Source organism: Mizuhopecten yessoensis, unplaced genomic scaffold, assembly GCF_002113885.1.
Source record: "Mizuhopecten yessoensis strain PY_sf001 unplaced genomic scaffold, ASM211388v2 scaffold855, whole genome shotgun sequence".
NCBI lineage: Eukaryota > Metazoa > Mollusca > Bivalvia > Pectinida > Pectinidae > Mizuhopecten > Mizuhopecten yessoensis.
This window is the reverse complement of record NW_018403755.1, coordinates 180,289-200,634: the sequence shown is the minus strand read 5'-3', so window position 1 is coordinate 200,634 and position 20,346 is coordinate 180,289. Positions and strand designations below refer to the sequence as shown.

At 36.1% G+C, this 20,346-nt stretch overlaps 1 protein-coding gene across 1 annotated transcript; it reads left to right on the top strand.

Annotated features, from left to right (window-relative positions):
• Positions 1 to 12,072: 12,072 nt before the first annotated feature.
• On the top strand, positions 12,073 to 18,474 carry LOC110453434 (putative methyltransferase DDB_G0268948). Its single transcript, XM_021502380.1, has 5 exons — positions 12,073 to 12,123; positions 14,674 to 15,175; positions 15,538 to 15,638; positions 17,681 to 17,812; positions 18,146 to 18,474. The coding sequence occupies exons 2-5, from the start codon at positions 14,693 to 14,695 to the stop codon at positions 18,234 to 18,236; spliced, it is 807 nt and encodes a 268-aa protein (XP_021358055.1). The 5' UTR covers positions 12,073 to 12,123; positions 14,674 to 14,692; the 3' UTR covers positions 18,237 to 18,474.
• Positions 18,475 to 20,346: the final 1,872 nt, after the last annotated feature.

Here is a 20,346-nt window from a genome sequence, read left to right as displayed (position 1 = left end):
ATAGGACGTTTAACCAAATTAAATCAAATAATACTCTCAGACAATGAAAATTTTCCCCGGGAGAATAAGACAAACAAAACATCTCAATCTTAAGACGATAGTCTTTATTGTTTAGCCCTTGGCTGGCTTGAAGCAGAGCTTAAGACACACGAGAATCCCACCACGAGCGTTTAGATTTGTCTGGTACACCTGTACTAAATACTCTTTCTTCCACAACAACATGTTTGAAAACGGTGGTTGTCAGGGGACTGATGATCCACTTAACCGTGATTTACACTTGATCTGTCCTGTTGAAAGGTTATTGTAACGTCAGCTTCTCCTTTCCGAGTGACGTCATCGTATTGTTGCTACGTGATAAGTGTCATGTTAAAAGGGTTGACAGAGAATAAACAAATATATTACCTGTAACTGAGCGAGATCGGACTATCTCAGTCGAGGGTTAAGATTATGTAACAAAATCCTTACCGAGGCGTACGCCGAGCTTGGGATGTTACAGAATCTTAGCCCGAGACTGAGATATCCCGATGGTGCTCAGTTACAGGTGATCTATTTTTTTCTCACACCATTTTGTTCGATAAAAACCTTTTCAAATTTGCTAAAAGCTACAAGTTTCCCGCCTTGGGCCTCAAGTGATAATGACCTCTTCACTACTTCAGCTACATTTGTATGCTTCCGCGTGAAACGTAGTCCGTCCTTACATAGATTACAACGTATTTTGCAGTGTTGATTGTATTTTATCTACAACATCAAATATCTTACAGCATCAAAACTATACATATAACGACAAAAAAGAACATTTATAATGCATATTGTCTATTTCGAGCAGTTAATGCGCGGATTAATACAACGCAGTGTAAAAATTCCTCGAAATGTCACGTAAAGATACAAGACAGATCTGACGATATAAACAAAAATAGCATGGGGTAAGACGTGGGATATCTGTCTGAGGTGCGAGAAAAGAAATAACCATCTAGACTGACAAAATCTCAAATGACGAAAATACTAAAAAAAGTTAACGTGAGTTATGTTTTGACCTTTGACCTCAACCCATTCAAAATGTGTGTCTGGACATTTATAACATACTCTTTCATTTGGAGTAACTCGATTTGCTTTGAACACTGACTTCAAACATTGACGTAGTTTGTCCAAAACGTATCCTCTCTACTATTCCTCCTGACGTAACTAACTCTTGTAGGAGATTATAAGATATGCTGTATCCAAAGCTAGTCACTGTAATTGTGATCAGTGTGGACAACCATTCGACAATGCTCCATTCTATATCAGGAAACTTTCTTTACAGCACGTTGATCCTGAGTTTGGTGTAGATCACTTTATCAATGTTGGTCTTTCTCCCAGCGGATCTTATGAAGATTGGTGCCTTGAGAGACACAACAGTCAGGGTCTTATGAAGATGGGTGCCTTGAGAGACACAACAGTCAGGGTCTTATGAAGATGGGTGCCTTGAGAGAAACAACAGTCAGGGTCTTATGAAGATGGGTGCCTTGGGAGACACAACAGTCAGGGTCTTATGAAGATGGGTGCCTTGAGAGACACAACAGTCAGGGTCCTATGAAGACACATGCCTTGAGAGACACAACAGTCATGGTCTTATGAAGATGGGTGCCTTGAGAGACACAACTGTCAGGGTCTTATGAAGATGGGTGCCTTGAGAGAAATAACAGTCAGGGTCTTATGAAGATGGGTGCCTTGACAGACACATCAGTCAGGGTCTTATGAAGATGGGTGCCTTGAGAGACACCACAGTCAGGGTCTTATGAAGATGGGTACCTTGAGAGACACAACAGTCAGGGTCCTATGAAGACGGATGCCTTGAGAGACACAACAGTCAGGGTCTAATGAAGACGTGTGCCTTGGGAGAAACAACAACTAGGGTCTAATGAAGACGTGTGCCTTGGGAGACAACGCGAGAAACACTGTACTTCGGATCTTTTTCCTTTCCTGTCTTTCTTTTCTACCCCTGCAGGTATTGGGAACGAATAGACAATCAACCCAGCCACAGATTGTGCCTGGAACGACAGATAGTTAGATCGACCATTGGAACAATTTATGCTGTAAATTTTACCCACCATCAATACAATAACATGATGTTTGCTGAGATAAGGTGGTTAGCTTTCTGCAAACAATACATACAGGAATTTGAAATCAACAAATCGATTTATTTCAAATGAAACCGAATGTCGCAAGTGAAGCCTTAGAGCTAATACAGATACACGCTGCGGTACTTTGAACTGTAGATACTAATAAAACTGTTTACTAAATGAAGGTGGTATTGATTTTATTCAATTGATACAGACGACACATTGAAACAAATAAACAAAACACCCCCAATACAGAGCTGAAAATATTAACATCATTGATTCTATATAGGCAAACACACATTCCAGGGGGGAAAATCAAATTAATTAAAAAAATGTCGTAGAAACTGTATTTTTTTTTATTATAAACCCTTTCCCGATATTTCATGGTGGAAAATGAGACTCTGTTTCGTTTACATTAACTTACTGAATAATTAGAATATAAGACTCTTTCATGCCCAGGGGTGTAGGGTAGGAATATTTCAAATTTAGTAAAACACAAGGATGGAGTTCCTAACCCTACACCCTTGGGCATGAAGGATTTTTTTTTTCTAATTCCGACCACCATTATAAGCTTAGAAACCATAAAAATGCGTTTGGAATGGCCACCATTTTAAAAATAATAATCCCCCTACCTGAGCTTTTTAGACGAAAACGAATCAGCCAGCCAAATTTATCATATCCCATATTTGCCAACAGTGTTTGCGCAGAAACGTTAATAACATCTTTCTAACGTGCACGGTAAATATATCGTAAAAGGTTTTAATTTCATCACATCGGCTTTTCCGCATTGCGCCATCGGAAAGTTCCAAATTCGTGACGTCACATCATTGTAGAGCCATTGTGACGTGACGCCACGTGAAATGGGGTGTAAGATTAATACTATCGTTTACCCCTTTGGGGGTGAGATAGGGGAATCACAACCCGAGGGGGAAGATTATTAAGTTGCCAAATACGAGGCTTTGCCGAATATTTGGCAAAACTTAAGTATATATCCCGGAGGGTTGAGATTCCCTTATCTCACTCACAAGGGGGTGAATGATTCTTTTTCTCTTACCCTTTTCTCCCATTTTGTATCATATACATAATGTAATGATAACGCTGCATGCTTAATTCAGGGTTGACGTGATGTTGGTGGATTGTTGACGTGACGTCATTGTATTGTTGAAGTGACGTCATACCATTGTTATGAAGAGGGGAACCCCCTGTCTCAACCCTAGGGTGAGATAAGGAAATCTCACACCGGCAAAAGTGCGGATACACCTGTCCAGGGTAAGAGAAAAACATTTCCTACACCCCCTTTTTACCCTGGACAGCTCTACCTTACACACAGGGAAATGAACGAAAGATGTTCTTTTACTTCGTAAGATTAGTAATGTTCCTCTTCTTTGGGGAATAGAAGACACCAAGTTGAATCTATTACTTTTCCAACTTCTCTCCTCTTTCCTCGTTCCTCTTTCCTTTCAGCGCCTGTCTACTTGTGACCTGGCTGTTGGGAAAACGGATGTAAAGCAACAAATGGTTTGTTTGTATGCTAATTTGGTTTTACCTTCTCTACATTACATGCTTGAAAATAATGTTTAGTTACTTTATTGTAATCTTGTTTGTCCTGACGCCTGGTTAATATGTATCTGTCTATTATGTTTGTACCTGTAACAAATGCAGATGTAACCAGTAAACGTAGTATCTAATTGACAGGACTAAATCAAAGAAATACAGATTATATATATTGACATTTGATTAAGTAAAATCATAGTCCTTAAAAAATGGTGGATAAAAGTAAGTACCTGCTAAATGTTTATCATGCAGGGTAACCACTACAACTTGACAAACCGTTATCACCAAAGTTTGACCGGTTGGAATATTTTGCTTGGTGATCTCGATATGGTATTTAAGTGAGGTAGCACTCTAAAGTCGGCATCAGATCCGCGCTGTCACTCTGAAACAGACAACAACACAACGTATGTAGCACACACGCATATATGACACACATGGAGACACGTACTTAAATGATTTCCACTGTTAATAACCAAAGCAAACAGGAAGCTCTCTACTATCTATTAAAAACTTTGGTCAGATATAAGTACCGGGAACTCAATTATAAATAGAACTCTTGTGATACTCTTGTTGATATTGATAACAATTTTAAAAGTTTGTTTGTCTTAGTTTAAATAAGGTCAGATATTGAACATATTTGCATTAGTGTGAACCATATCGGAAGTGTTCGCTACAAATCGATATTCAAAGCTTTAGATGATACTTAAACACAATGTCCACTTCAAGCGAATTACTCAAACTAGACTCCAGTAGAGATACTTGGGTGAATTTTCAGCTAAAATAGATAACGGATTTCCATTGTTCAGCATTGAACGACCTTAGCTGTTGATATGACGTTAAGTCCTATACAAACAACCAACCAACCGACTACAGAAGGTTTGTCTAATTAATTCAAAAGACAGCTCTACTTTCAAATAAGATAAAAAAAAACAAAAAAAAACATTAACCGCACCATAAAAAACAACAGCAAACGAATACTAGACATACGAAGTAAAGAAGGAAATTGAGTTTCTAGAAGAAGAAAGCCGAACGGTTACGTTTTACTGTACAATATTATGGTAAGAAGCTGCACGTTATGATAGCTATAATGTTCGCTTGCAACGGCGAGTGTTTCAACGATCAGACCAACAGTACGCAAAATACGTCCGTATAGCGGCTTGACCAAGTGTAGACTACATTCAGTATTGTCGGGCACGATAAGTCATCACCTTCGGGCGAGTCGACCTGCTCACCGAGCCTACAGAGTTGTCAGCTCGACCTCTCTACAAATGCATGTTCACAACAATATTGCCATTTCGGTTATAAACGTGTAGGTCCGATTATTCAAAGAGAAATCAAGAGCGACAGGCAACATAAAAATCTACCATTTATGTGAATTCGTTAGCCAAGGCTATGTCATATCCAAAAAGTATTACAGGTCCACCAGTCCATGCCAACAACACTGTTGTGAAATAAACAGAATAGCAATAACAGTAAAGAAGAGTAAAGAACATAATTAATACTAGAAGTAATACTGAACAGATATTTAGCAGCTAAGATGACATCATTGCATTATTTGCAGAAAACAATGCTGAATGCTTTATCTGAATGAAGGAATGAAAACAATTCAAACTACATGCTTCAACATTTATATCCGACTCAAATCTATTCTTCTGTTTGAGTACACTTCAGATTTTACTTTCGATAAAATTTGGTATTATAATTAGAAAGGAACATAACTGCTGTGGTAATTATGAAAAAAGCAAACATAAAGTCCTCGCTAACTAATAACACACCCCTATATTGTGGTTGAGGTTATGTATGTAATAATACCTTGTTGTTGTCGCACAACTCAAACCTGTGATCATTGACACGTTGTGCTTATTCTGTTTACAGACAGGACTAGTTCATACAATCATACCTGACATATATAAAGCATCTTATTAGGTTTTATTGCGTTTAGCGTAAACTAAACAGTTAAGATGTCGATATCTCGGTCAGCGACAGAAAACCTTCCTAACTGAGGCGAACTGTCAGCACAAAGGTAAAAATATTAATCTTACCAACTGAGGCGTTAAGATAAAAAATGTTTAGCAAAAGGAGAACAAAAATATAAAGAATCCAAATCTTGCAATGGCTGCAGCAGATTCATGTTAAATGATTTTGTGTTCCTATTTACTGTACTGAAAATAAAATCCCCTGTTTTGCAGTTGGTTCCCATATGACTTTTTCTTACCGCATGAAGTAGATTTAAAAGCAGGTATCATCTTTTCTCAGTCACCGATTTGCAAGGTGAGGGAAGGGTGACGTTCTCCAAAGTCATCTATTCAAGGAGATCTATATAAAAACTAGGAGGCAGGTTATTGATGAACTCATGAAAATATGAATTTATTGGTAGAGATAATTCATAAAATTTACTTCAAACCACACGTTTTTTAAACAACAAAAGGAGATCGCGGAAACTTGAAGACATCAGTTAAGTTATATTTGGCCTTTTGAGATTGTAGCTACTATATATTTGGTAGTATCTAGGTGAATTGAATTAGCAATCACAATCAGTGAGACATAATATACTGTTGGTTTCAAATGCCATATTTACGTTGAAACATATTGTTATATTACATCATTATGTATCCGTGTATAACTTAAGTTATACAATTGAAAGCAGTGTTCGTCAGCTGACATGACGTTATGATAAGTAAACCCACGTAAAGATGTGTTTCCCAGTTCCAGATGAGTTCATTATTAGTCACAGTCGCCAATTCGACAGTTAGAAATACCGGATAGCAGGTATGTTACTATCTGTTTAGTTCCCTTTTCAACCTGTTTGACAGAGTTCTTTCAACCATGCTTTATTTCAATATGTGATTATCTTTTAACAGATATTTCTAACCTATTTTGCAAGAGATGGAGGTAAAAAGTCAATATTCTGCAAAATGTTTCACGTGCTATTTTACACCTAAGGCTTTGTTATAATAGTTTCACGAAAGCCTTTATGACAATATATTTGTAACCTTATAAACAATTCATTTCGAAAAATGAAAAGAATGAGAGAAAAAAATAGAAAAAGATTAAAATGGCATCAAAATATATAACTGGATGGCCAGCTTGAACACAAAAACTAACAAATAAATATATTTTTGTTTTTTCTCAAAAACAGCAGTTTTCATACTTGCGTTAATAATTAATGAAAATAGAAAGGATGAAATCAACATGATTGTGTTCTTTCCTTTCAGAATGTGCACAAAATTAATTACCTTTGGGAAGTGCAAAGACAAAGAACATGCAAAACTGTATGCAAAATATCGACCCTCTTATCAAAAGGAATTGTACGACGAAATGAGAAAATATTGCCAGCAATCGGACGATAACGATTTAGGTTTAGCTATTAACGTTGGCTGTGGAAGTGGACAGAGTAATCTCCCTTTGGCCAATATATTTAAGCATGTTATTGGCATTCATATCAGTAGAGAGCAAATCTCAAAAGCTATAATCATTAGATTGACAAATCTACAAGTATGGGGAGGTGAGCCGCGTGCTGAGACCAGGAGGTGAGTTAGCTGTGTATTCGTTCAGACCCGATACAATACGCAACAAAGACGCACAGCAGCTTGTATGGAAGGTATATAAAAAATAATCTGGGGAGTTTATGACGAAAGGAAAGAGTAGGAAAAAAAGAGAAACTTTAGGGATTTGTAGAAGCGACAGAAGACCAGTTGTGTTCAATACTTTATTTCGGTCGAGCTGCAAATATGTCCACAGAGTATTTTATTCAGTAATTTGTCAGTCAAAAGAAATAGTTTCTCATTTAAGTTAAAAGTTCTCATTTCATTTGAAAAGGTGGGCTAATCTTAATTATAAAACGTTATTTCAAAATCAACCAAACTGTATTCCAATCTTTAGTAGTCCCATTTCACCCCTTTTGAAACGCCCGTATTAAAGTCGACGCAACTCAATAATCTGAAACAGTCGATGTTCTTCTGTGGTATTTACTTTTGTTCGAGGTTGTCTTTTCACTCAATGAAACTGTTAATCTTGACACTCAATCCTTTGCCTTGTTGTCATCCTTTTTGAAATCTCAATTGAAATATATAATAAGGACGTTCGATAGTTTTATACTGATGGTTCGAAAGATGACCGTAAGGTTGACGCAACCATCGTTGCAGCAATCTTGGTAATGCAGGCTACTAAAAGAGGCATCGTTATTTTTTCTATGGAAGCCCTGCTATTTATCTTGGCCTTTTACACACCTGGTTCTACCAGGTAACGAATAGGAAACTTGCACCGCCAAAACGGCTTTATTTCTACCACCTGTTGATTTTAAACCGATAATTATATTTTGTTAGGTCAAAGTGGCAAAACATTGCAATTAATACGTAAACAACAAGTTACCCTCTGTAAAACCTCAACTATATTAATGAAATCCTAGCTAAAGAGAAAACCGCCGAGACGAGGTTGTCCTTGTCCGTCTCTGGGTTTGTCATTCATGCATTACCTATGTGTTTGTTGACAAGCAAATATGAGCCGCAATTCATAAACGTTAATAACAAGATTGTATTGACTTTCAGCCGACAACACAAAATTGTCATAGTTATATAACAGATTTTTCGAAATATCTGTACAGTTATAACCTACCTATACGTTGGTTGTTCAAAAAAAAATAACTAACCACAGCCATTTAGCTTGTTTATCTCATTTCCTTTGACATGTATTTTAGGTACATTTTATTTGCGCAATTGTGTGTTGATGGGCCGTTCAAAACCCAAAAGCAATACAAATAATAATTAAAAAGGTGTGTGTTATTCTAGCAAGGATGAACGTCAAAACCTTTTTGACATAAATAGTTCCTGTTGTCGTCCTATTTCTACTATCAGAAGCTTTGCACATTAACTAACATTTATTGACTCTTTTTTACCATTTTTCAAATTAAAAAAAACCCACCTGCTGTATTTTCTTAATAATATGTACAAGTAAGATTCACAGCTTAAATACAGCAGTGATGATGTTGTGTGTTTATAATATTGTTACAGATTAAGGACACTGTATAGAGACGAAAAGTCCGGTGAGTTCCGTCCGATTGACCTCACTACACCGATCTATATGCTGCTGGGAAGTAAATAAACAGATATAATACCGGACAAAAAACTATAATTAAAGCTTATCTGGTTAAACATGCTTCATTACATACGTTTATTGCTAAAGTATTATCTGAACATTCACATTATTTTTATTCATATATCTATATATTTTAAAATGTCATAGCAACTTTAATTTAAGGAAAAATGGTACATTGTAAACTCAGTTTATTTTCTTTATCATTTGTTTATTCGTTTTGAAGAAAAAAATATTTATATTCAGGTTGTCCATTATGCGTCATAAATCATTCCGTTTTATTTCTGTGACCTTGATTTATGTAAATATACATGCATGGCACGTACTACAAGTTGGTTTGCGATATGTTCCTGGGGCTACCTGTATAAAGTATCTCAAAGTTGATGAAAATTTAAATCAATGTATTGTCTATTAAAAATGTAGACTTGAGGACATCTAAAGAGTTGAGATAGTATATACAAAAGGGGCCTGCTGGCGTAATTTAAACGACGTTATATATATATCAGTAAACAGAATAAAAACTTCCTTCTTGTTTTTCCTAAAAACACAAGGTTGAAACCTCAACACTAACTACAGTTGCGTGCTCAATATCATTGGCAGACAATTCTTTATATGGTTGATGTGTTCATTTTTTAATGTCTTTAGTGATATAGTTTGTTGTTCCGAAAAATGGAGTAAAAAATATTTCGCCGTAAATCATTACAATACCTAGCATATTTCTTTTGTGCTGAGCGTTTGACTAAAATAAGAAGGAACTGGTCAGTCATTAAAACTTGTTATTTTTGTTAAATCCTCGACATTTATAATTTAATAGGAAGTTATTAGAACTGGTTAAACCACTGCCGGGTTGCAAAATTTGCAATTGTGGAATTTCAGATTAAAAGTATTTTGTTTTGATGATAGTTAAGATTATACAATTAAGCAGTAGACTGGAAGTTATATTTGAAAGGTATGAATGATTAGCAATAAATAAAGTTTCAACTAATATTCGATACTTTCGTTTTCCGTTCACTGTGTGATAGCTAATTTGCTATAACGCAGAGGCTCGCGGCTAGTGAAGTACAAAAACATAACTAAACTAGAAGAAGCCCCTGACGAGGATTTAAATCGAGCGTCTGCTGATATGATCAGCGAGCTAACCTTCCTTTATAGAACCATACTTAAGCTTTGTAAATCAAGTGAGCGATAAAGGCGGAAAAGAACGTTAAGATTCCTCCCCAATTTGTAAAATATGAGAATATTTAGAGCTTTAAACGGTTCAGTGGGTTGTACAGGGTTCAGTGTCCTTTTAACAGCTAAGGTAACTTAAGGTCGTTTTAAGTTAAAAACAATTTGCTTCAAAATATTTAAAAGTAAAGTATGCTATCGAGTTTTAGTCTGAAAGTGAGACAGAACTTCATCACGATGAAGTATAATGTGCCGTGTTCACACAAATGCGTGAAATTAATTGTGATGTACCAAATACAAGTATAAAATGCTTGTTTGATACAGTTTATATGCATATTTATATTATATTAAGATATGATGATTTACTTTCAGTAAAACCTTACAATATAATTTGACATATTTTTCTTCTAATGTTATAAGTTCGTATTCCTAAATTTAGGGTAGTTACGCACATCTGCGTCTGTTTCAACATTGGTGTAGACAAATTGGGATTTCCACCTTTTTGATCCCTGTCATCACCAATGAGCCATCGAAGGACAAACAGCGGTATTGTGCAGTGTAACACATTTTTCGCATGTTATATCATTTCTGCAATTAAATGTATGTCTCTTAGAGTCATTTCTATGACCGATAAGTTTGGTGTGTTTTTGCATCTCTACGCCTTTGAGGTTTTTATATATTGTGTCGTGGGAGCGTCTGGTTCAATAGTGTTGTTTGGCCCTAAACGATTAACATTTCAATGAGATGGTACTTTTTTGTGGACTTTAAGTGACATTATCAATTACACACCATGTCACGACCCTTACTGTTGCATGACGGAAAACCATAAACAAACTATTATATATATCAGTGTTGTAGTCATCTCATTCTACAACCACAACACAACATTGTAATAACGTAGGGGAAATACACCTTACAACAGGACACCTGATCTTAACACTTTCCGTACGTACTGCAATCCGGTTCGGATTCCGTACTGGATGTCGTGACTAGACTCGCCCCCGCGCAAATAACAAAATGGCGGATTATTAATGTTCTTTTTAGACGAGGTGTAATTGCTGCAAGAATTAAACAGGTAACCGTGAACAAATATTGTTTATGTTTCATGTTGTTGTTTATAGACACACACTTCTTCAATTTCGCAGCGTAATAACTAACTGGCACCTAATTATGACAGAGAAATCGGCGTCTGTTCGGCAACAAACGATACGAAACCTTGCTTTGAAAACAGCGTTGTAGTGGAGGTCCCTAATAGGGATTGATTATTGTTTACAAGTACGAAGTCGTTAGGTTTGTTTTTCTAATTAGGAGTAAATTTCATTAAGACGACTTATATTAAAATATTCAGTTTTACTTCCATAAATCTAAATAAATATTTGGTGAATTTACGAGAGTTCATATCGAATTAAGTTGCCGCCATATTGTTTATATTTGAATCACCAAACGCAAACATCTTGCGGAAGATTCGAAAACAATAGATCACACAATATTTATTGTGTACTCTGCACCTGTAAAACTATTTCTTTTCAACTGATGAGTACTGATTTTAGCGACACTTAATTGTATTACGTGATTGTCGTGTGCGATAACCAGCTAAACATAAGACAAGTTACACCAAAGTCTGTTGTCGTGTTTGTACACGACAACGGGGATGAGACGGCTTATTATTCTGTCGTCTGTACACGACAACGGGGACCAGGATGACATATTGTTGTCGTGTCCATCGTGTGTACACGACAACGGTACGGAAAGAGTTAAACGAGTTTATATCCTCGTAAGCATCTGTTATATTAGCGACGCAAATATAATGATTGACTTAAAACTTATTATCACTTGAATCAGAGTCTAACTAAATAGCTGTAAGTAATTCTATGCACTCCAGCATCCTCAACAAGTCTTTAATTATTAGGTTTTTATGAATAAAACATTCACGTTTTTAATATCTGGTTTTATTACATATTCATTTATGCACGAATACCTATATTTACATAGTTTCAAAGCAATACGTGTCAGATGAAATGGTGTTATCATAAGTGAATCCACGTGAACTGAGTTGACCCGTTCAAACTGATTCATAGTTCGTCACACTCGTAGCCTTAACCAACGAACACACCTGATATAAGGTACGTGATCATGTATTTAAGTATCAACTGTACAGACATCTAAACACAACTACCATTCTACATGTAGGACATGTTGTGAGTTTGATACAGTAAGTATACTTTTTTGAGAATGTTCCGATTTTAATTGCTACACGTTCCTCTCCGACGACTGACAAATGTTGACAAGAAATAATGACTTCGGAGTAATGTCGCGAACATTTAAAAGGATTTTAGTTTAAAGGGTTAAATGGATATTAGAAAATATATCGGGCTGCTTAACCAGTAGTAAGCTTAAGAATGAACTATATTGACTGATTTTGATTTTAAGCAACAGTCAATAGTCAGGTTTATTAATTGAAAGCATGAATTTGAGCTCCGGTATGGCGACCCGAGTGGGCAGGTGTGGTGAGGTTCACCTCCGTGTATATTTCTATTTTACTACTGTTTCAGTAAAGTTTTTCTCCCATAATTTTGAGATGGAGTCTCTATGACGGACTCTTTATTATTTGCTCTTGAACTATAATTATACAAATTATATTGTCAAATATATAGAGAATATATACATACAGACCTAGCTATTAGTAAAATATAATGCGGCATATACGCATATTTGCGTTGGTGTCTCATCAAATAATGCTATCCACCTACCGTACTACCTACGGATGGCACTTTGGAGTGAATCTATGATTTGCTTATCGACTACTTTAACCTGATAATTTTGTGGACTGCGCTAGGTGCGTAAATTAATCATGTTAACACTGGTGTAAAGATGTGGTTGAAGGCAGTGCATGTGATGATGTCTTGGAGAAAGAAGTCCATGATGTAAATTTATTGGTCGCATTAGTCACATGACATATTATCAGCCATATTATTGAATATTCGTTCTATGAATCTACCTGTTCTTGCAAGTTAATCATTATTCGATCAGTTAGAGATCATTTTCTTTAATCATTTTATAGACATCTTAAAACCCTGTATGTTTTACTGAAACTCACCTAAATTCTGACAGATATAACAATGATTTATAAATTAATGCACCTTCCAACTTATATCTTAGAGATCGACAGGTATTATAAAATACACTATATAATAATCTTCTCATAAATTGTAGAAATGATTTTTAACTGAAGACATTGAACTTGTAATGTAAGAAATTAACACTTCAAATAAAACAAAATATCTATGTTGCCTGTATAGGCCTCCTAATGTAACAATTAATTATTGGAATAAACTTGATAATATATTAGATAATCTCTAATACTAATCATAATATAATTATTACTGGTTACATTGATGTTGATCTGCTAACAATGAGATATAATTCACATCTATCAAGACTTTTGACTAAATATCAACTAATAAACCTGATACAAACTCCAACACGCATTACAAATACTACTGCTACGTCAATAGACGTATTTATTACGAATAATGTTAACATTTTTAAATCGACACAAGTACTTTCACCTCTCTGTAGTGATCACTGTCCCATTCTAGCTAACGACTGTTTTAAAACTCTAAAAAGGAAACCCTTTAAAAAATAATATATACCTACAATGAAGCTAAATGGGATGAAATTAATAAAGAATTACTCAGTAATGATTGGGTTAGAATTCATATAATACCAATTCTAATATCAATGATCTATGTTCTATTAACGTAGACAAAATAAACTATGTCACTAACATGCACCACATAAAACAAGTACTGTGCATCCTGACGACAAACCTTGGATGACGGGTGAAATTAGGCATAAACTGAGACAGAAAAACAAATTACATAAAAAAGCTAAAGATAAAAATAGAGAACAAGACTGGGCTAAGTTAAAAGCTTGTCGTAAAGACAGCATTGATCTTATTAGGCAAACTAAGATCAATTATCTGAAGAAACTGCAAAATTGTCTTGCTCTAAATGAAAAACAATGTATGTATATATATATATCTGTTTTTGAGCGCCTATTTTATTATTTTCTAAGTGACTTCAAGGTTCAGTATCGTTTATTAGAAAACAAATAACCCCAATATTCTCAATTACATCAAAGTGACAATGGACTGTAACGCAACACCAACACAGATGTTATTTTGTTACACACATCATCACACACCCCTATATATCCAGGACAGAAAAAAAGAACATACCTGCTGTTAACCACTGTATTGCAAATGACAGCTTCTGTGTGAAATCCTTCAAAGTTGGGGTTTGCTATAGTGCCCTTTACTTAAGGACACAAGTGTGATCATTCTGTTACACTTGTTGCAACCTTTCAGACATACATATTTATCTCTTATTCCTAACTTCCTTTTTGTTTATTAACGCCTTGCTTCGCAACGCCGTTTTTGTTGACATTTAAGTCCAACGTTCGTCCAAGAGGAGAAGACAACGATTATTTTACATAACAGTGTTATTTAAAGTTACAACTAGTACATCTAGTGTATCTACTGCTTAACGAACTATTATACGATTACTCTTTGCTGATGAACCATGTAGTCCAACGTTATCCTAACAGTGTCCTGACATGTCATTGACCATCTGTTAAAGAAACACTTGAAGCTGGAAAACATTTTAATACTCATAATTAAAACCGCGTTTAGGATGATTCGATATGAACGGTTAAAAAATACACAAAATAAACTGAATAATTTCGTTTTGAACATTTGCAGTAACGACCTTATCATCAGAATGAACTCCAAACAAATCACCTATCGTCAATTTGAAGACAAAGAACATGCACAACTGTATGCAAAGTACAGACCATCTTATCCTAAGGAATTATACGACAAAATAAGAATGTTTTGCCGGCAATCGGACGGCAACGAATTGGCTTTAGCTATTGACGTTGGCTGTGGAAGCGGACAGAGTACTCTCCCTTTGACCAACATATGTAACCATGTTATTGGGATAGATGTCAGCAGAGAGCAAATAGCAGAAGCTAGAAAGGCCGCAAGTGTTATTGACTTCAGAGTCGGTCAAGCCGAGGATCTGAGTTTCCTCGGAGATGGAACTGTAGACCTCGTGACTACAGCTACAGCCATTCATTGGATGGACATACCTACATTTATGGGGGAGGTGAGCCGGGTGCTGCGACCGGGAGGTGTAGTAGCTGTGTATTCAATCGGCACTGATACCATACACAACAAAGAAGCACACCAGCTTGTATGGGAGGTATATAAACCTTTTTCTTTAGCTTTATGATAATATTTTCTTATTTATAAAAAAATCCTTAGGTTTCACATTGTACAACAGGTTATAATTCACTCTATAACGGATTATTCGCACAAAGCCACTTTCAGTGTACATACTCGGCATATCATGCTTTAATGGGAAAGCTGCAGAACCACAGGTCCAAGTTATTGCTGATATTAAAATAGATTTAGTATCCTCCATATAACGCCTATTTCCCCTAATATTCAATTTGTGTAACATTTATGGTCATTTTAACTTTAACATTTTTTAAATTCTAACCAGTGAGATATGTGAACGTATGATTGTCAAAGAATATATATTACAAGGTTTTTGTTTTGTAGGATTTATATACCAAGACTTTGGGGGACTATTGGATTGACACAAAATTCCATATCGACAATGGCTTAGCTATGATAGAGCTCCCTTTTGCGGATTCAATCAGGTAACTTTTTGCATCGTTGTATTATAAATTTTGTTTGCCATTTATAACTGTCGTTGAAAAATGCTATTTGGATATCCAAACGACGATAATATCGTGTGAAAATTATCTTTCTACATAAACTAAAGGTTCGTGGTACTCCTCCAAGCAAATCTTTCATCTATTTATGATTGTCACAGACCGAGGATGTTGATGACCATAAGGCCAAGAAGATATGTTATTTAGTTGACTGTTTCGAAAAATATACAAGGTTTGGTTTGGTTTGGTTTTATATAGTTAAACGTCCTACTAACATAAAAGGCCATTTAAGGACGTTCCTCCATCTGTGTTGTGTATGAGTGCATGTGTGTATGTGTGCCGGAGGGTATGTTGATGTATATGCCTCCTTGTGATAGCGCGGATCCGATGCCGTCTTTTGAGTGCTTTCTCACTGAAATACCATGCCGAAGGCACCCAGCACGGCATTCCATCCAGTCATGGATGATGAAGAGTTTTTAACACATTTTTATCAGGGTTTGTCGTTCGACAACTATTTTCATCGTTCGCACGATATAGCGGTGGCCTCTCGATTTTATCTACGTGCTCGCGATGCGTTGGACTAAACATTCTATTAAGGTTCGAGCGATGCGAAAACTGTTAGAATGACAAACCCTGAAACACAATGTGATATAATATAAATACTAAATATTGACGGACAACCATGTTCGCCCCTATCCACTTGCTCGGGGTTTCCTTTTTAATATCGTCATATTGTCAGGATGTATTACAGTTAACGTGTTGCTTCTATGTCTTTCTATCAGTTGAAGTCAAATAAATAAGGTGTTCACCGATGATGGGGTCGCTTCAAAGTGTTATATCACAGACATGTTGTAACCTGGACACAGTAAAAATACAGTTTTCACTTTAATGTATCAGTACATGTTATTATTTGTGTGTCGCCTGCGAAAAGCTGGTGACACCAATCTAATTAAAATTATATCTTCACATCGCTCCCGTTTACTGATATGTCGCGTTGAAGATCTAACAACATCCTGTAGAGGGTCATGTTCAGGCGACCTTTGCATAACCAATCAGAGGAGAGCTTACGCATTTCTGTAAGTGATGATGTAATAATTTCGGAACACACTTGCTATGATAAAACACCAATTTTTGGATTTTGCTTTGAAATAAGAGAGACTTCCTCTTCTGGTGAGGTTGTCGTTAAAAAGTTTAACAACCTGAAACTAAAATTAACCAATGACAGGCTTCGCAATATTCAAACTATCACTGGACCAGACGAAAAAATGGATTTTGGGCTACGAGGTGTCTGCATTAAATGCCACAGGTCCTGCTTTCTGATTGGTTGAATGAAAGAGTTATGTCGCGTTTTGATTGGCTTGTTATAAATACGATAATGCCTTCATGTTGACCTCTGACGTGGCCCTCTATGGTATGTTGTTAGATCTTCAACGCGGCATATCAGTAAACGGGAGCGATGTGAAGATATAATTTTAATTAGATTGCTGGTGACACATAGGTATTGATATGTCGGCGTCGGCGGCGTCGGCGGCGTCGTCCGCACAGAGGTTTTCGTGCGATAACTTGAGTTTATTTGGGCCTCTAAGACTCACACTTCATGCAGTGCTTTCTTACTAAAAGTGCTTGCTTGAAATTGCTTTTCAGGTCTGAAGGTTAAAGGTCAAGGTCACTGTTACTATAAATAGAAAATATGTTTTCGTGCGATAACTTGAGTTTCCTTGGGCCGATCAAACTCAAACTTCATGCAGTGCTAAGCATACTTGCATTTTCAAGAAAAAAAATATGGATACTAATGAGGCGATGCTGGTCTTAACTCAGAGTAATTCTTCCCAGAACAACAGATTATATAACAAAATGATGCCACCAAAAAACATAATCTATGATTATTGCTTACTTTTAACAGTATTTCTTGAAATGAAAAGTGTATCTATTTCTTCCTAATCTTCCAGCTTCCTGCGCAGACGACACATCCACTTCCGTGGAATTCCTGTCTTTGTTTATATGCATATTTATTCTTTCTCTAATAGAGAGGAGCCTTTATTGATTAAGCGAGAAGTTGAGATAGATTCCTACGTTGGCCTGTTCAGTACATGGTCGTCATGGCGACGGTTCCAAGAGAAGAATCCAGAGTCAAATGCGTTAGGAGAGTTGAGGACAAGGTAATAGAGTGCAAGTAAAAGCGTCGTTGTCACCAAACTCATATTTTCGCTTTTCACTGACGTTTATAAACACGAGACGATTTATTTCAGCAACTGTTCTATCAGGATATCATACATATATACATTATATATAGTTATCGGAAACAAAACCGTTTAAAACAATGTCTTTTCTATCCACACTTTTTAGGAGCTTTTCACTTTCACATTCTGTAAAATAACTTTTTCATTTTATCCTCAAAATAGAAAACAATTATATTGTTTTTCAAAATGATAAGTACATTTAATATTTAAAGATGACGATTATGATGTTCAGTGTTCATAATATTGTTACAGATTAAGGACACTGTATAGAGACGAAAAGTCCGGTGAGGTCCGTCCGATTGACCTCACTACACCGATCTATATGCTGCTGGGAAGGAAATAATCAAATATAATGCCGGACAAATTTGTATTTTTAACTTGTCTGGTTTAACATTTTAAATTGGATATATTGATTGTTAGAGACACACGCATCTATATGAATATTTATATGATATAAATGTAGTTATACCTATTATTTAGTATCGCCATGTTAAAGAGTAGATAAAAACATTCGGGAAAGTATGTACATTGTAAACTTGATTATTATTTTGTTAATAACATTTTGGAAATAAACATTTCTATTCATGCGTTGTATTATGTGTCTCAATGCATTGTATTTGGTTTCTGTTTTCTTACATTACGCGAAGTCGGAGCCTCAATATTTAATACATTTTCGTTTCCTAAAGCCTTAACAGGCAATTTCTAGTTAGGTTTGATGTACTAATTTGTGTGAACGACTAACTTTTTTGTGCATCTCCTTGGTGTAAGCGATTGTTCAATCAAAGAATTATATGGACGGACTGTCACTATAATTGATATTTTCTGTTGTCTGCTGGACGTTGCGAATTTAATAGAAAGCGATAAGAATCAGTTCAACCGATGCAATTATTGTGTGGTGCTAAATAATTGTGTGGTGCTAAATAAATGTCGGCCAGCAAAATTTGTAATGGTGGAATTTAAGATATTGATGTATCATTGTATTGATGGGTCTAATCCCAACTCACAAGAAGATGAGAAATTGTAGTCCACAGGTAGGTATATTAAGTGACAAAATGCTAACTGCAAAGGTTTTTTTTAATATTGTTGCAACTATAAAGTTACCTGTTTAATTCTTGCGGCAGTTACACCTTGTCTAAAAAGTACATTAATAATCGGCCATTGTGTTATATGCGCGGAGGCGAGTCTAATAAATACATCCGGTACGGAATCCGGACCGGAGTTGCGGTACGGAAAGAGTTAAGCAATAACTTCGTTCCTCGATCTCTTAATAATGACTCATTTTGCTTCAACACAGACACTCGCGGCTTGTGATGTGAGAAAAACACCTAAAACGAGACGATTCCCCTGACGAAGAGTTGGATCGAGCCTCTGCATATATGCGAGCTTATCTACCTTTATGTATTGGTTTGGTTTAGTTTGGTTTAGTATTGTTTAACGTTTTATCAACAGCTATGGTCAATTAAGGACGGTTTCCCCTGTGTGTAAGATGCATGCGTGTAGTGTATACGTGTGATTTTTGGGAGGATGCGATATGTTCGTGTTTTGTCTCCTTGTGATAGCACGAAACTGATGCCGACTTTATAGTGCTCCCTCACTGAAACATACTGCCGAATACACCAAGCAGGACATCCCACCCGGTCACATTATACTGACAACAGGCGGACCAGTCGTCCCACTCCGAAATTGCTGAGCGTTAAGCAGGAGTAGAAACTAACATTGTCACATACTCTGGTATGTCTCGGCCAGGGGACAGAACCCAAAGCCTTCCTCACAGGGGCAAACGCTTAACTAAAGGCCAAAAGTGAGGCATTATCAATGGAGAAATTAGGAAGAAAAACAGTTGTTCAGAAAGAAGGGAACAGATAACAAGTATTACGCCCTACCTGCAAGACAGACCTGTATAGAACCATAATCAAGCCTTAAACACAAGTGAGCGATGTAGACGAAGTAGTACGTTAAGATACCCTGCCCAATCTTTATACTTAAGAATATTTAATGCTTTATAATGTTGGTCGGGTCGAAATGGGTTTAACGTCCTATTTACAGTCTGTTCTAAACATGTTATGTGAAGTAAAGTATGCTCAGATTTAATCTGAAAGTGAGGCAGAACGCATAATGATGATGTTTAAATGAATGTGCCGTTTTCGATTGTGTTTGCTATTTTATGATCCTAGCTCTTGCAGGACGGAAAGCCCCACAGTAAACAATTACATATACAATTCACACCACACTACAACGCACAATACAACATTGCAATACTATAGAAAGCATATAGTTGTTAAAATAGAAAGCTGTTCGTTATTGTATGCACTACAACATCATCAACAAGTCTTTAATTACTTTGTTATCATAAATAAAACATTTACATTTGTAACATATTGTTTTATTGCATATGTATACGTATACCCAGTATTTGTCAGAAGTAAACATAAGTGACCTCAGGTGAAGAGGAG

Bases quoted from the DNA above. Each gene is read 5' to 3' on its own strand.
- LOC110453434 (XM_021502380.1), top strand. From the start codon at position 14,693: ATGAACTCCAAACAAATCACCTATCGTCAATTTGAAGACAAAGAACAT. The intron at 15,176-15,537 runs GTATATAAACCT...TTTGTTTTGTAG, and splicing joins CACACCAGCTTGTATGGGAG to GATTTATATACCAAGACTTT. The intron at 15,639-17,680 runs GTAACTTTTTGC...TTTCTCTAATAG, and splicing joins CCTTTTGCGGATTCAATCAG to AGAGGAGCCTTTATTGATTA.